At 42.6% G+C, this 16,567-nt stretch overlaps 3 protein-coding genes across 9 annotated transcripts in view; 2 read left to right on the top strand and 1 right to left on the bottom strand.

The window, feature by feature from the left end:
* si:dkey-28e7.3 (trafficking kinesin-binding protein 1) overlaps positions 1-5,463 on the top strand; it is a 29,759-nt gene extending 24,296 nt beyond the window's left edge. For 2 of the 7 annotated variants that reach the window (XM_034600166.1, XM_034600150.1), the window contains 5 exons: positions 728-946; positions 1,162-1,496; positions 1,717-1,905; positions 2,160-2,262; positions 3,733-4,599. In XM_034600166.1, coding sequence (XP_034456057.1) covers positions 728-946; positions 1,162-1,496; positions 1,717-1,905; positions 2,160-2,262; positions 3,733-4,147 — 1,261 coding nt within the window. In that variant the 3' untranslated portion in view covers positions 4,148-4,599. Of the gene's footprint in view, positions 1-727; positions 947-1,161; positions 1,497-1,716; positions 1,906-2,159; positions 2,263-2,510; positions 2,606-2,638; positions 2,803-3,732 lie in introns of those variants that run through there. The other 5 variants (XR_004615419.1, XM_034600188.1, XM_034600159.1 and 2 more) reach the window with 5 other exon arrangements.
* Positions 5,464-5,508: 45 nt separating this feature from the next.
* LOC117770799 (gastrin/cholecystokinin-like peptide) lies at positions 5,509-6,521 on the bottom strand. Its single transcript, XM_034600544.1, has 3 exons — positions 6,167-6,521; positions 5,844-6,089; positions 5,509-5,708 (listed from the first exon to the last, which is right to left on the bottom strand). The coding sequence occupies exons 2-3, from the start codon at positions 6,085-6,087 to the stop codon at positions 5,632-5,634; spliced, it is 321 nt and encodes a 106-aa protein (XP_034456435.1). The 5' UTR covers positions 6,088-6,089; positions 6,167-6,521; the 3' UTR covers positions 5,509-5,631.
* Positions 6,522-10,420: 3,899 nt separating this feature from the next.
* LOC117770656 (keratin, type I cytoskeletal 20-like) lies at positions 10,421-14,599 on the top strand. Its single transcript, XM_034600312.1, has 9 exons — positions 10,421-10,923; positions 12,102-12,227; positions 12,373-12,455; positions 13,089-13,245; positions 13,407-13,568; positions 13,664-13,789; positions 13,930-14,156; positions 14,251-14,291; positions 14,386-14,599. Exons 1-9 carry the CDS (start codon positions 10,528-10,530, stop codon positions 14,490-14,492), a joined length of 1,425 nt encoding a protein of 474 aa, XP_034456203.1. The 5' UTR covers positions 10,421-10,527; the 3' UTR covers positions 14,493-14,599.
* The last annotated feature ends 1,968 nt before the right edge of the window (positions 14,600-16,567 follow it).

Here is a 16,567-nt window from a genome sequence, read left to right as displayed (position 1 = left end):
CTTTCAGGTTTTGTGGGTTCTGGGGAAATGTCCACTCCCAATGACTTTTTTAACCACTGCAAAAACAATCTGAGATCTAATGGTTTCTGGCACAAATCCAAGCTGACTACAGTGGCTGTTCTTGTGCGAAGCAGAACTGTCTTTTAATTTTACAGAGCAAAGTGTTTCACTTGAATTGAGTTCATTTAATCCTTAATCCGCATCAATTTGCTTTGAGATCATGACAATGTTCCTGGAGTTATATTTATTAGCTGTATATCTGTATAACTGTATCTACAGTAAAATACACTGAGAAAGACTACGTGTAATGGACAGTTAATTAAGTCCATGTACTCAAGTACTATGCATAAGTCAGATTTTGAAGCAGCTGTACTTAACCTGTGTATTTCAATAAAAAGTGCTGGCATGGGTTGAGACTAAATACTTGAAATGATGTTCAGGTTTGGGCAGGGTTGGTTACATTGGCAAGGGCTGAGTTTGGGTTGGGTTTGGACACAAAAAACTGAATGCCATGCTTCGTTCGTTTTTCCTCGGGTGCAGAAAGTTTTTTTTATTGACCTTAAAAATAGATCATAAATCACACCGTTTTCTTCCTGTAGCTTGTGTAAGACAACACTTGCATTAGAGCCGATCTTCTGATATTGTGATGGGGATACTGATGGTCTATGACAGTGATGAATGTTCAAGTGTGATTCAATGACCACTTATACTCTGCTTATCCTGAAAGGAACCACCCGTGGCGTGTGTTTGAAACAGTGAAGGTGGTGAACAAGGTCGGGAAGCTGCGGTCTCTGTGCCAGTCTCCGGCACTCCCAGGCTCCAGCCCGGGGTCGGCTCGCTCCAGTTATACCAGCACCCCCCGAACGAGCTACTATGGCTCTGATAATGCCAGCTTTACCCTGGAGGAGAAGCCCAGCTCCACTCAAGCTCAGAAAGAGGACAACAGGTGTGTGTGTGTGTGTGTCACTGCACTGTTATCTCGAATGGAAAATTCCACATTTCTTTACATGTAGGATATTATCAATAACTTAAAATGACATTCTTTGTGTTTGAACAGGACAGGGTTTGCAAAATGAACTTGATATTGATAATAATAACCACTAAAGGAACATTTTCTGTAAGGTTGAAGCAGTTAAACATTGTCATGTGTTCTCCTTGTAGTGTTGTTGGGCCAAAGCGTCTGGGTCAGCCGGGCACCCCAGGGGGCCAGGACCTGGAAGCTGCTTTGCGCAGCCTGTCGGCCCGCCAACAGAGCCACTCCTCCGAGCGGCCTTTCTTTGAAGTGGAGCGTGAGCGTAAACTCCGTGCCTTGGAAGCAAACTGCGAGGACGGCGAGGTCTCCAGTGGCTTTCTGACACCAAACAGCCTGGGGTCCAGCCCGGCAACATCGACAGGCACCAACTACTCCAACGGCAGCTCACGGCACTCCTGTGGCTCCTCGGCAGGATCCAGGTCTTACCTGCCAGACCGCCTGCAGATCGTCAAACCTCTGGAAGGTAAACCATCCATCCATCATCTATGCTGTTACTCTTCCACACATTGAACTGTTGAGGCAGAATATTACACACACTTCCATCTTGCCTCACTCATCTCTGTCAACTTGTTACAGCAAGATTCACTTTGATTTTACTCATTCGGGAAACAAGTAAACCTTATTTTGATTGTGATGTACCTGCTCTCTTTACAACCGGTGTTCCTTGTGACTCTGTCCGTCAGGCTCTGTGACTCTGCATCAGTGGCAGCAGCTGGCCAAACCAAACCTGGGCGGCATCCTGCATCCACGTCCGGGCGTCCTGACCAAAGACTTCAGGGAGCTCGAGGTGGACATACAGCACGTCTACAGCCTGAACGACCTGGAGGAGGATGAACCCGACCTGTCGCAGCTCTCTGGAGCGCACGCCATGGGTAAGACACTTGCAAACACACTGACTACACACATGCTACATTCAGAGAGTTCCACCACCTCTGTCATGTATATTCAGTTTAGCAAATACCCTTTAGAATGGTTTCTGCTACTGGTTTTTTCAAGCTAGCAGCGTTTGTCTGCCATTCAAGTAGTTTCCATCCTTATTTATTCTAACCCATATAGTTTCTCATCATAGTCTGCTTTATCTTTCGTGTGTAGTTTAACATGCTTCTCTCCTTCCATGATCGCCCAGCCTCTCCACCTGGTCCCAACCTCCCTCAGACCTCTCCCACACATACCATTACCACCTGCCAAGTCCTCCAACCCTCCCTCCTCATCCCCTCCTTCCCTACTAGGTAAGAATACACACTGACTTTTTTTGTGTTTTTTTTACCACGTTGTGTTGTCTTTATTTTTCACAGCTCTAACCCGGTGAATTTCCATCTTGGATAGTAAAGCTACTTTTGAGCTTGAATTTGATTTTGTACTGATGTGATGGTCATTAATCCACAACCTTGTTTCGATACAGGTGTTCCAGATTTCATCTTTTCCATCCTGCTGCTTTATTTATCTCTTTGCCGTCTTCTGCTCTTTACCCTCACAGTGGCAGAAAACGTCTGTCGAGGCTCTTTCTCCAGCTCTAGAAAGAGCATTCGGGGAAAAGTAAGAGTTGGGGGCAGATTCACAATGAATGCTCAGTAAATGTCTCGGATATTAACCACGCACGCACCATACCCTGTTTGTCTGACTAAATAGTGTCTTGGTTCACATTTGAAGAAGGTGTTTGGCCTACATTTTCACTAAGGAAGACTTTGTATAACGTCTGAAATTCCACTGTAAACCTTTTCTATGACCTATTAATGACCTAATGTTCCTGGCTATTTCATGAAAAACCATGTACAGTGCCTCTGTGAAATATACACCCTTACTACTTACTAACACTTTGTGACGCAGAGTTGTCAAAAGCTGCTTTTCGACATGCACTGAACTCTGGATCATTTCCTTACATCATCCGGACAGGCTGTATGTAAGAACGCAAATGTCTGAGTGAGAGGCTCCAGACATTCTGGAGTTTTTACAAGGCTGCTGGCGGAAGAAACTCAGAGAATGTCCAGAGCCTCTCACGTGAGCTCACTCATGTGAGCTCAAAACAGCTGGAGATTCTCTGGAGCATTCACCGCGAACGTGTTTATGACGTTTCTAACAAATGCAAAAATGAAAAAGCAAGAAGAATACAAATATCTCAGGATGAAAAAGCGGTGCCATACACATAGAGGACACAGAGGAGGATGTCAAGAGAGCGTTTGGTGACAGGGGCAGACGCCGGTGTCGATGTGCTGTCAACAAAAAGACATGATATCCACAGATGAATTAATGTTCCATCCGGCCTCTGCCTGCTGCACCACCCCTCACTCAAACACTGCTGAGATGTTTGTGTTTTTGTGAACGCAACGGAGCAGAGAATCTCCTGCTGCGTTGTTCATATGTGAAAGGGGAACCCGGGAGAAAGTCTGGACCCAATTGTGCAGACATTCTGTGGAGTTCATGTCTGAAAACGGCTGTGCTGTCTCATCTGCTCTTACTTTGTTTCTACTCCGACACATTCTTGCTTTTCCTAGGTTTTTATCCTAGCAACCACACTAACATCATGTTTATTCATTTCACAGCAGTGATAGACACTAACAACAACTGAACTAACTGAAAACATCATTCTGTTTTGTGTTGTGTATGAACTTTCATGTTTGAACAACAACAGACGGCTGGATTTCTAATCTATTGTGTGTTAAGCTATGTTTGGTTTTTAATTGTTTTATTTCTGTGTGCAGCCTTCACTCTTTCGGCCTGCCACCTTGTCGGAGCTCTGAGCACGTGAGCACTTCATCTCCTGCCCACCAGCAGCACTTTGGCCCACGAGGCCGGAGCAGCACCACCACCACCGACACCACTGCAAACATAACCACCTCATCACCGGGACTCGTGCAGTTGCTGCAAGAGCGCGGTATCTCAGCCGCTCCTTATCCCCACCACCTCCTGCACAACAGCTACAATACAAAACCTCCGTTCACAGCAAACGACAAAGGTGGAGGCTTGTCATCGGCCAGGGAAGCAGGAAGGAAATTTTTCAGCTTGAACCTCGTGGGGAAACTTCATAGCCTCGGGCTGCACAGGGTGGCAGCCTGGGGGATGATGGGCCGCAGTAACAAGGAGAGAGAAGCAGCGAGGCATCCACTGAACGTCTGACCATCCACCACTCACTCCTCTTTCATTCACCGCAGTGGCTTTGAGTGGAGCCATCTGACACTGCTCTGGTGTCTCGAAAACAAGAGACGCAGAATGCGCAGGAGCCATACTTTGAGTTGTCCGTTGTGTATAGCACTGTTCTTTTGTATGACGTTATGTACAGTAGATAAACTTGTGTCTGTGTGTGTGTGTCTGTGTGTGTGTGTAACATCTTCATCTCAGGACAATCACCTGATCACCTGACCAGTCCGTCTGACTGACACTTTTCTTTTTACACAAAAAAAAAAGGAAACATCTTTAAAAAACTGCTTTTTATATTGTGTTTTGTGAATGTCATTTTACAGTTTCCTGCCACCGGTTTAAAAAAAACCCTCACCATCTTTTTTTTGTTTGTTTGTTTCTGAAGTGAAAAAAGTCAAGTTGTAAGTATAAATAACAACGAGAGAGTAGATAATTCAATTGCACGTCTTTTTTTTGTTGTAATTAGTTAAAACCACAAATCAAGCCAATTCTGGTCCTGAAGATCTTTCAAATGCACTAAATTACACTTTGGTCTTCCTGTTCAGTAGCTGCTACTCTGAAGAAAGCATGTTGTATATAAGATTGTCAAATGGCATTAAATGGATCCAGAAGCACTGCGATGACTTCTGCTCCACACTGGGGGGGGGGCCGGCGGCGATGACGCTGACTGAACTGAATGTCGATCAAAGTCGGATCAACTTCTGCCCCCGCAGTTCGTCGCCTGCTTTCACACAGCACATGTCGTCATGGCTGCGGACGGTGCCGCATCAAAGTCTTGACTCCGGACTTAACGTGTATCTTGATCCAAACCTCAGCAAAAAATAAATGAAAACAAACAAATCAGGTCTGCCAATGCCGCATTGAAAAACAGCCAATGAGAGTTTTAAAAGCAATATGTGTATTGACTGATTGTATTGACTGAAAAATCTTGCTTGTACAAAGCTGCTGTATTTCATGTCATCAGGAACTTTTGAAACTGCTGGGATGTAAATGAAATCAAAAATCCTGCGGGGCGTTCAAAGTGAATTCTCCGTGGTGTTCAGGGAAATATTCTCTAACAGAAATACCAGTAGAATAAAGTTATTAATAATAATGTAAACAGCATGGTTCTTCAATGACCTGCAGGTAAAAGGCATAGGATACTTGTGGATGCAAAAGGGAATGAATCAAACACAGGTTATAATTTGTGTTCATCAACCAAACCACTGTTTCTCTGCTGTATAGTCTCTGTTGTTAGCATCACATGTGTGTGTAAACTGAACCACCTGTGAATAAAACTTTGCATTTTCATCAAGTACAGTTCCACATGTCTCCGTGTTTCCTCTTCAATCAACAGATAAACACTGCAAGAATTCTGCCAAATAGTTTATTTGTAAAGTTGCAGGGACAGTAAAACATTTCCTGTTGAAATCTAAAATGTGAACACAAAGCAGGGGGAGCTCTGAGGTCGTCACCGTGGCGTCTCACTCTGCGTCCCGCCGTCCGAAGTCCACCCAGCCCTGGTAGTCTCGATCCGGCATGCACTCAGAGTTCATCACCTCTGTGAACAAACCAGTCCTACGTGAACCACACACACCGATTCAGTTTACACCTCCTCCATCTCATGTATCTCACTGACAGGAAAACCCCAACCGCACAGAAAATAGCTTTCACACCCCAACAGCCCACAGCATACCTGAAATTGCTTTCATTACTTGTTTGGTCATAATCTCCCGTTCGTCCTCAGATAGGTGTGCCCGTCTCTCCATCCGTGCAGAGCGAGTCTGAGGCGCCGGCTCCCGTCTGTGGGCCGAGTCCTTCGCCCTCTCCCTCTTGGCCAGGAGCTGCTGGAGTGTGCTGGTCGTCTCAGGTGAGGAGGCCGCACCGCACACGAGCAGAGCCACCAGCAGTGCCAACACCAGCATAACTTTCCCTGACATGTCTGTGCATAAAAAAAAGGCAGACTTTTAGTAGAATTTATCATCTTTTAAACCATTTAGAATGAGAACAGCACTGTACCTGTGGAGATGAGATGAGTATGTTCACAACTACGTCCAAGAGATGTGAAGCTTCTGGTGCAGATCTGGTGATTCTGAGCCGATCTCAACCTTTTATACCGAAACCTTTGAGTATGAGTGATGTGGCCTTAGAATCCCAGAGTGATAACAGTGTTCACTGATTGATTGGGAGACGGATGCACTGGGAGGATGTGCGTAAAGGAAACGACAGACCACTACATCTGTGAACCCATTATTGTTCTTTTCACTCACCTGGAAAGGCCCTTTTTGCTCCGCAATAGCAATTAAACAGCTCAATGTATTTACACTAGAAATCCAATACAACTTTAGAGCCTTTTTCAACCAATACTTAGTATCTGGCGTAACTATGCAGCAGCTGACTTCCTCACTGTGAGTGTGTGTGAGGCGGGAAACTGGCTTTTCTTGTGTCATCAAATGGCTTTTGGTGATTAGATATCTCCATATAATAAGCATCTGTTGTTACTAACAATTCACACATATTGGAACAAGAGTCAATTCATTCTTTCCCATTTCCTTTAGTCACTTCCTTCAGGCTGTAGTTTTTATGCCCCTGCATCGCTGACAGCCAGTGGCCAGAGGTGTTGTCCGCCCCTTGCCATTCTTGTGAACACCATATCTCAAGATCACTTTGAGGGAATATCTTCAGATTTGGTTCAAACCTTCAGTTTGATTTAAGGATGACCTGATTACAATTGTGTGGTCAAAGGTCAAGGTCACTGTGATGTATGCACAGTATTTTTTGTTTTGTCGTGCATGTTTGTGTCTCTTCCCAAAGTATTTCCTTTCTCCATTCAGGAAACAGCAGCATAATTTGGATAGAAACAGGTAAAAGGTGACAATGAATGGTGACAGTTATTCGTTTACGTTGCCAAACCAAATCTGAAAGTTCCCCCATACCGTGTGTTTGAGCTTTAAAGAAGACAAAAGTTGATATTTTCCAAGGTTTATCATCAATTGTTGCTTCAAATTTAAATTTAAAACAAAATTTTAAAGTGGTGCAAAACTTCAGAATTGTCTTTATTAGTGGAAGAACATACACTAGATACTCCTCTAGTGCACAGCCTGATGGCAATTGAAAAAATGGCAAAAATATGGATATTAATATGGATGTGGAAACATGGATATTATCCACGGTGACATTTGTAATAAATAGACCATTAGAATTAGAATCTGTGACTTGCAGTGTTTGGCCTCTTGATCGTGATACCTCAAGTCTGCCTTATTATTTCAAATTTTGACCAGTTTTCACTTGGACTCAGGATGGTGATTCTAGTCCATCATTCATTTTCAGAAAATAGAACGGGATCCACTGGGTGATTATCGACTTCATTGCGTCACGTTGTGCTCTGGATTCCCTAAATGACACATGTAACCCATTAGTGAAACCCAGCAGAGCGTTGTTAACATCAGCGCTGTTTGCAGACTGTATAGATATCCTACAGGTATCCCGTCCATAGTGTGTCCTGTTTCCCCCGACTTCTGTAAAGCAGAAACATCATGAACACGCCCCTCCAGCCCAGTATTTTCTGACCAATGGATGATTGATTTGGTTAATTAAAATGAAGACAAAAGAGGAGCAACGCCAGCACAATGGAGAGAAGGCCCTGAAGGTGTAAGTGTTAGAAAAAGGGAGTCAACCTCCAGCGAACTAACACCTGCGGATATAATCACAAAGGATACACCTGAACTGCAGCAGGAATTCAGACATCACTCGAGGAAACACACAACCATCTGAAATCTGATAAATGTGCCAGACGCCATGCTCACACGTTATCAGGCTGTGGCAGATGTCCATCCCTGCTTTTGTTTGTTTTCAGATGTTCACTTGTGGACTCTCAGCTATGTGCCAACAAAAATAATGCTTTAATAAAAAGCTGCAGGACTTGTACAACTGGTGCGATGATGAGTTTACTGAGAGTACACTAATGGTTGTGTGACTGTGTCAGTAAAACCATCATCTCTGCTGCTCTAGCTGTTTACTTCTATCTTTTCTCTGTGTCTTTCAGTTTTTGGTCCCAATCGGATTTAAAATGTGTTCTGGGGGATATTTTATTAAATCCACAATACAACACTCAGACATATTTTACAGGAACTAGAATCACCACCCTGTGGTTGTCTGCCTCTGGCATCGTGTGCAGTTTTAGTCCACATATATATATCTTATTCCAGACTATGAGATCACCGTGACCTTGACCTTTGACCTTTGGCATTTGACCTCTGACCTCTGACGACCAAATCTAATCGCTCATCCTTGAGTCCAAATAAAGTATGCGTACCAAACTTGAAGAAATTCCTTCAAGGTGTTCTTAAGATAATGTTGATAAAGGCTGAGATGGACGACCCGATAACATTTCTCTTCCAGCCACTGGCTGACGCTGGCACAAAGGCAAAACAAGCTTTTTGGGTTTACAGTAAAATAATTAGGGAAAAAAGTCTTGTGGTCTAAACATGGTTGTATTAGATTAATTATTATTTACACACCAATTAATAACAAAAATAATCAATTAAATCAATGTTAAAGATGTAATAAAAATGTTACTCTTCTTTAGTGATATGCAGCTCAACACGGCAGTTTATGTCACACCCACAAAACTTCCTACACAACTTGTGATCCACAACAAGAAAACTGAATCACTCACTACACTACACCAACACTGACACTGAAGAAACTGATAGAAATACACTGACAGCAGGTTGGTGTTAAATTCAATTACATAAAAAAGCCACTTTATTGCATAGCTTGTGCTACCTTATAGTGCACGTCACACAAAAAGAACCAGCACGTGTGTGGAATAACTAACAGACGTAGAAATATACAACAATGGTCGTCCACGCTGTCCTCTGCATTTGGCCACAAGCTTTTCTCTACATCACATCTCATGTCGTCTCTCATCTGTAACAGATTTACAGTGCATTTGTGTTAAGTCGACCTTGAATGTAAATACATGTCTTTCCTTCTGTTAAAGAAAACCTGTCAAACAAAAAGAACTAAAACATCCCTTGTGTTACACGCAGTTTCTAAATGTGTGTATCACAGGATGCAACTTTTGCATCTGCAGTGGAGTTTGTTTTCACTATATAATAATAATAATAATAATAATAATAATAATAATAATAATAATAATAATATTTTTGTTGTTTGACATGTTTTTTTTAACAGAAGGAAAGACATGTATTTACATTCATAGTCTTAAACATGGATGTAAGGAAGAACCTCTGCCACAAAATTGTTTTCGTGCAATGTGTTATCTTTCACTTTCCTTGATGGGTGTTTCCCTGAGATGTCTTCTAAAGATTATTGTGTCAATCACATCAGGATGTTTTAGTCCACACCTTAGATAAACATTCTATTAAAAGGGTGTGACAGTGGTGAGAAACGTGCTTTACTTTTAAATGTCTTTATTTTCACACTTTAGTTAATATATTTTTGAGACAAGTGGAATTTACAGTGAAAATAAACTGATGATGATGATGATGATTGAGTCCGGTTCTGGTCAAGGTTTTTCTCTCCACAGGGGCCATTTCTTTTTTGCTTTTTTGTGGGTACTGTTGGGTTTCTCCATCATTTTGTCTCAACCTTATAATATGAAGTGCATATTGATAATATATGTGGTGATTTGGCGAAATACACACATAAACTTCAATTCCTAAAATGGCACACTGCAGGTGCAAGCTGTTTTGGCCGAGCTTGCCAGATCTAGTTTTTCTCATCATGCCCCTACAACGTGGAAAAACACACGGAACAATCCACAGCACATCTTCATGTTTTAGTTTATTCATTTATTTGATTGATTCATTTGCTTTAAATCAAATGTTATGAACTGAATTTATTCCCAAAAATTTGACTTTTGTTTATTTTTGTACTTTGCTATATTGTAAATGGGGTCAATTTATTCCCAAGTTCAAATAAAGGTGGACTGACTTACTGAATGAATGAATTGTTATTTCTTCTATCTAAAGCCACCTTAAAGGAGTTCTCCCAGTTAGTGCATGAAATGGTTAAGTCTTTTGCATTTCACCTTGCTGCAGCTGCTTTAAGTATGAGTGACATTTGAGGAAATAAGCTATCACCTTCATGTCTGCCTGGATATCCATCTGATGATCAGCTATCCAGTCCAACTAGATATTCAACCTGTCTTCCACAGAGCGTCTCTAATGCTTGTGCATGCACCTATTAAGCTGCATTTACTTTTGAAAACATATTATCTGCATACCTTGCATAGTTGTGGCCGGCGACCTGACGCCTTCACAGTTCTATAAAAACCCAGCAGTCTGCACTGAGCCACTACACCAGTCTTCTAGCTCTCCACCAGCCTCCACTTGCACCATCCACCTCTCACCATGACTTCAGCCCTCATCGGCCAAAGCAGCAGCTACAGCTCCCGCAGCATCTCTGGCTCCCGCACCATCTCCGGCTCCCGCAGCATCTCTGGCTCCCGCAGCATCTCTGGCTCCCGCAGCATCTCTGGCTCCCGCAGCATCTCTGGCTCCAGCGCCCTGAGCCTGAGCGGAGGGATGCAGGTGCTCGGAGGCAGACAGACCCGCATCTCCACCGGCGGCTCCATCCTGAGCAGCACACCCAGCATGTATGGAGGAGCAGGGGGTTACGGGACCCGCATCTCCCAGTCTGCGTTCTCCTTCGGCTCTGGGTCTGGGTACAACGAGTGTGCAGTCATCGGCAATGAGAAGGGGACCATGCAGAACCTCAACGACCGGCTGGCCTCCTACCTGGAGAAGGTAAGCCATGAGGATGATAAGGATGATAGCTGCACAGGTTCTTATATGTAAAAAACTGACTTTAAATTACATGGGAATGCACCCATACACACACACACACACACACACATAACATAACCCTAACCCCTTAACCCTGACCCCCCTAACCCTACACACATGTTTGTACTTATTTCTTAGTGAGGACATTCATTGACATTAACTAAATGCCTAACCTAAACCTAACTTTAAACCCTAACCCTAAAACCTTAACCCTTAAAAAGGGTTAAAAGTCTTAACCCTCAAACAGCCCTTGGAAAAATGTAGGTCCACCCAAAATGTCCTCACTCTGTAGGGTCTATGCTTACACACACACACACACACACACACACACACACAGACACACACACACACACACACACACACACACACACACACACACACACACACACACACACACACACACACAAATGCAGACACCCTTACTTACACTTCTGAGTATTTGATATTTAAATCACTTTAATGTATTTTAACAGTGAATGTACTTTTTGCTCTGTGCTCTTTGTTTAACAGTTATTTGTTCCTTTGCAGTTTTTGATATCAAGAACCTTCATATGATGTCAAATATAAATCATTGTAAAATAATCTGTAGCTCCACTTACAACAAGCTCCATCTGGACCAGATGATGCATTAATGCAAAAAGGCCTAAGATTACATATGATAATACAATACAGAGAGACTTAACTTCTCTTTTCTTTTACTTTACTAAGTTAGATATTATTAGTTGATTATGAAAAGTAAAGGCTAAATGACCGATCACTGATAATGACATATATGTATGTAAAATGATGAATATACCACGATTCAAGAATAAAAATGCAACACAAAGTGCATTTCATAAAAGTGATTTAAAACCTTTATGTTCAAACAAAATAAGAAAATGAAATTTTATATAAATGTTGTATATCAGGTAAAACATTTAAAATTTAGCAGTCGGAGATCAATTGAAAGAGCCATACAAAACAGTGTTACCTCAAACTTTTCCTACTCAGACTAGGAAAAAAAAGAAATGAAATGCATCTGACCTGTGTGGTGTATTCTTGAAACAGTGGATTGAGGGAGAGAATAATTTGCCTCCAAGTGTCACCATGAGTCAGACCTAGGAGTTTCATAAACAGTCACATTGTGGTTGTGTTTGCAGGTGAAATCCCTGGAAGCGGCCAACAGGAAGCTGGAGGTGCAGATCAGTGAGTTCTGTGAGAAGAGATCCTACGTGTCCAGAGAACTCAGCGGATACTTTGCCTCCATCACTGACTTCCAGGCGCAGGCACGTCTCACAACAAGCACATCCTGACACGTTGGGAGGAATGCACGCCTCACACTCATGTTTTAGACACGTGAACAGCAACCGTGTGTCTACTCTGTGAAAGTGCAGAGTAAATACTGACTTCACTTCATTTCCCCTCCTTTAGGTCACAAGGAGGCGCTTAGAGAATCAAAATGTCCTCCTGCAGATTGACAACGCTCGGCTGGCTGCTGAAGACTTTAAAATGAAGTAGGTTTACATTCCTCTGGGACCTGATTCTAAACTCATATACACCCTCCATTTCATCTGAGTATATGTCAAACAAATCTGAAGAAAGTTTTCTTTGTCTACTACATGTAAGCTGTATGTATGGAGAGTTCTATTAACACCTAATGAAACATGACCAAGACATGTTTTTGCACTTATTGAGATTTCATTCCCCGATGGCATACGGATGTGGGCCACTTCAGGCAAAGATGTGGCAATGGCTCATCTGGCCTTCTTGTGGCCCTGCGCAAAGGGATGTGAGCCTAAAGTGGCCATCGTGTAAATGAACAAATATGGCCCAAATATCCCAAAACAAATATTGGCAAACATGCGGTGCTTTAGGCAAAGTGTTATATGGATGTGAACCTAAAGTGGGCCATATGGTAAATGGTATCTATGGCTGAAATAGCACAAAACTAATTTGGTTCACATGTGATATTGATGTGGCTTACTTTTGGCCCAGATCTGGCAAACAGGACCACCCAAGTGCCATTATTCCAATCTGAATGTGGGCCAGATGTGCGATGTGTGGGATGTGGGCCAAAACAGATTTGTTATGTTAGGTAAAACTTGAACAGACCTCTAACTGCACATCCACCCAACATCTCTCTGTAGGTACGAGATGGAGCTGCACTTGCGCACGATGGTGGAGGCCGACTTGTTTCGTTTCCGAGGGATCCGGGACAACGTGACTCTGAACATCAGCGACCTGGAGATGCAGGTAGAGGGTCTGAGAGAGGAGCTGGCCTACACCAAGAGCAACCACCAGGAGGTAAGAACCCTTCAGTGGATTCAGAGGGATTTACCTGCTGAGTAATCTCTCGAGGGTTGGGGTTGCAAGTGCAAGGGCGCCATCAGCTGGTGGTTGCAGACATGACTCTCAGGGCAGGAGGACAGAGAAGTGTTAAATGCATGCTCTTCTCCACGCTGCAGGAGATGCGTCTGCTGAGGGTCCAGCAGACTGGTAATGTGAACGTGGAGGTGGACAGTTCAGAATCGGTGGATCTGATGAAGACCATGCAGGAAATCAGGGAGTACTACGAGACTATGATCTTGAAGAACAAGCAGGAAGTTGAGAAGTGGTTCCAAGAAAAGGTGAGATGGGAGGGCCTGAAAATGTCCATGAAAGTATGGTGGGAACTTTCAAAGTATTTATCTTGTGTGTGTGCGTGTGTTTGTGTGTGTCTAAGATGTCTAGTCTCGAGGTGGTCCTCATTACAACCACCACAGAAGTGAAGACTTATTACACACAGCTGGCAGAGCTCAAGAGGACCTACCAGAGTTTGGAGATAAATCGACAAAGCATCTCCACAGAGGTCAGCCACAGACGAAATGACACAGTGTAGATGAGAGTAATCTGATCGCACTTTCATATTGACTAGATACATGAAACCAAGATTTCCCCCTCAGTTCTTTTTTCTGATGGAGCTGACGGTCTTTCATTGTCTCCCTGCAGTTTCAGTGCCTGCACCAGAGTTTGGAGGAGGCAAACAGTCGATACAGCATTCAGCTCAGCCAGCTGCAGGTGACCATTAACGTTCTGGAGGAGGAACTGCAGTGTCTGAGAGTCTCCACCGAGCATCAGCAATCTGAGTACAACCTGCTGCTGGACATCAAGATGAGGCTGGAGCGGGAGATCGCCGAGTACAGGAGGCTGCTGGAGGGAGGGCAGTACGAGAAAAGGTGAGAGATGAAGTGTGTTTTGCCTGGAAGTTGTATGCCGACAAGTTGGAGCAATGAAACATGTTCTAAATTGAACGTTCCCTCTCCCCCATAGGACTGTGATCATCAGCAAGATGGTGGAAGAAGTGGTGGAAGGTAAGACTCCACACCGGCTTCCCAACACACTTTCTGTGCCGTGGTAACATGTTGTCGTCATGTGCCTCTTTGTGTTTGTCCCCCACCTCCACAGAGCATAAGCCCCACATCGAGAGGAGAGTGAAGACCATCGTGGAGGAGCTTGTTGATGGAAAGGTGGTGTCCTCCAGCGTCGACACCCAAGTGACAGACATTCAGTGATTGTATTTTACAGCGAGGTTGCAGCAGGTGATGATCTTTCCTTGGCAGATGTTCACTCTGATTATTCTGACTCCAAAACAATGATTAAAGACAGAAATCAAAGAAAAGAGTGTATTTTTCATTTTAATATTGTTTTAGTTTGATGGTAGATGTACCTTAGTCACTAGAAACAACAATTCTTGCATTGTTCAATTTAGGTAACCGAAAGACAAGGATACGTTTTTTTTTCCTGGGTTCAATGTTGGTGACACATGTATTTTTTCCCATGTGGAATACTGTGTAGTAGGGGTATGCTAAGTTGTGTTTTGAGTGTAACTCACTCATGACCACCAGGTGTCACCTTTGTCTTTCTCTCTGAAGGATCTAACTTACACACCTTTGTTGGACCAAACAACTTGTTTTAAGTAGCAACAGATTGTTGCTGCCAACGCGAAATTTGGAAACACAATTTTCTTTATTTCAATCAAGGGGAAATAAATTATGATCTGCAAATAGCACAAAATTATATGTATTAAAGCCATTTTAACAGTAAAAAGGAGAGAAACCACACTGCTACACTGGATGTGATTAGATAGATAGATAGATAGATAGATAGATAGATAGAAAATAAAATCACAAAGACAGGACATTATGTGTCAGAATGTGTCCTGCTGTAAATGTAAAGAGTTCATTATGATCTGACTGTTCCAAAAACATGGATCTGAGGATTAGGTTCAGTGAGGTCGGTCACTCCTGAGTCACAGACAGCTTCTTCACTTCCAGTAGGTGGAGCTGAGTCAGGTGGAGACTTGATCTGCAGTAATCCTCACACCACAGTTAACCAGTCTGACAGGTTAATGTGTTGGTCACTAGAACAGCTAAGACTTTCAATCTTTTGTGGTTTTTGTGCTCCACTGTATCCACACGTTGCTGCAGTTTATCATCGGTGCTATTAAATATGAGTGATTCATGCTTTTTCATGTTTAGGCAAAGAGGACGTGATTCACAAATTTAACTTCACACTGCATGACTAAAAAGAAAAAAAAAATACATGTGCACCATTGTGGGCGAATCATGCATGTTATTCATATCACTGAAACATAAAAAATGTATTACCAACTTTAAAAGTACTTAAATTGGTAACACACAAACAAAGTTTTCAAAGTTTTTCAAATTAATGTTAACAATTGGGTTAGCATAAGTTAAGGAAACTAATTTGCCTGTTTACAAATGAATTATTTTTAAAAGTTCGTCCAACTATTTTCTTTGTCAGTGAAAACGATTTAGTTTTAAGTCCACAATTCTAACATCAAATTCGCCCTTGTGTCAAATTTCCTGGCAATTCAGAAAGTAAAAGTTGTCATACAGAGTGGGACATTTTCCTGCATGTGTCAGTAATGGATCAAGGATTTTTCTTAATCAGGGGCCACAACTTGATGTAACTACATCTCTGGACAGCTTCAAAAAACCACTCAAACACCTTTTGAGGGGGCCTCCACCCTGTCATTAGTGCTGTTTAGTTCTATCCTGTTTTGTGCAAATTGCTTTCTTTTCTTTTCTTTTCTTTTCTTTTCTTTTCTTTTCTTTTCTTTTCTTTTCTTTTCTCTTCATCCTTGTTACTCTTGAAAGGCTCTATATAAATCCAAGCTATTATTATGATTATTATTATGATTATTATTATGATTATGATTATGATTATTATTATTATTATGATTAACTTTCACAGAGGGGCCAATTATATGCACAACTTCCATGCAGAATTCCTGATTCAGTAAGATGCACATAGAAGTAATTCCTTGTTTACTCTTAGCTCTATAGCTTTGAGCAAAGCCCCACAAAATTGTTCAAACAGAAAATATAAAATTCTCAGCAAATGCTTCTATTTATTGTTAGTATCGTTAGTGAGTGGCAGTTATTTTGAGACTACTGACAGCAGAGGGGCCAGGGCTCCCCTGGATCCGCCCCTGGCATTTGTGCTTTTGGCTGTAGCAGGGTGCACCACGCCTCTCACCAAACGCCAGCTGGGATTTGCTCCAGCCCCCCCTGCGACCCTCAAAGGATGAAGATGGTCTACCTCACAGAGAGAGAAAACACAG

Source organism: Hippoglossus hippoglossus, chromosome 1, assembly GCF_009819705.1.
Source record: "Hippoglossus hippoglossus isolate fHipHip1 chromosome 1, fHipHip1.pri, whole genome shotgun sequence".
Taxonomy (NCBI): Eukaryota; Metazoa; Chordata; class Actinopteri; order Pleuronectiformes; family Pleuronectidae; genus Hippoglossus; species Hippoglossus hippoglossus.
Note: the sequence above shows the minus strand (reverse complement) of the source record. Positions and strands in the feature narration are given on the sequence as shown.

Bases quoted from the DNA above. Each gene is read 5' to 3' on its own strand.
- LOC117770799 (XM_034600544.1), bottom strand. From the start codon at position 6,087: ATGTCAGGGAAAGTTATGCTGGTGTTGGCACTGCTGGTGGCTCTGCTC. The intron at 5,709-5,843 runs GTATGCTGTGGG...GTTTGTTCACAG, and splicing joins AGTAATGAAAGCAATTTCAG to AGGTGATGAACTCTGAGTGC.
- LOC117770656 (XM_034600312.1), top strand. From the start codon at position 10,528: ATGACTTCAGCCCTCATCGGCCAAAGCAGCAGCTACAGCTCCCGCAGC. The intron at 12,456-13,088 runs GTAGGTTTACAT...ATCTCTCTGTAG, and splicing joins GCTGAAGACTTTAAAATGAA to GTACGAGATGGAGCTGCACT. The intron at 13,790-13,929 runs GTCAGCCACAGA...GTCTCCCTGCAG, and splicing joins GACAAAGCATCTCCACAGAG to TTTCAGTGCCTGCACCAGAG.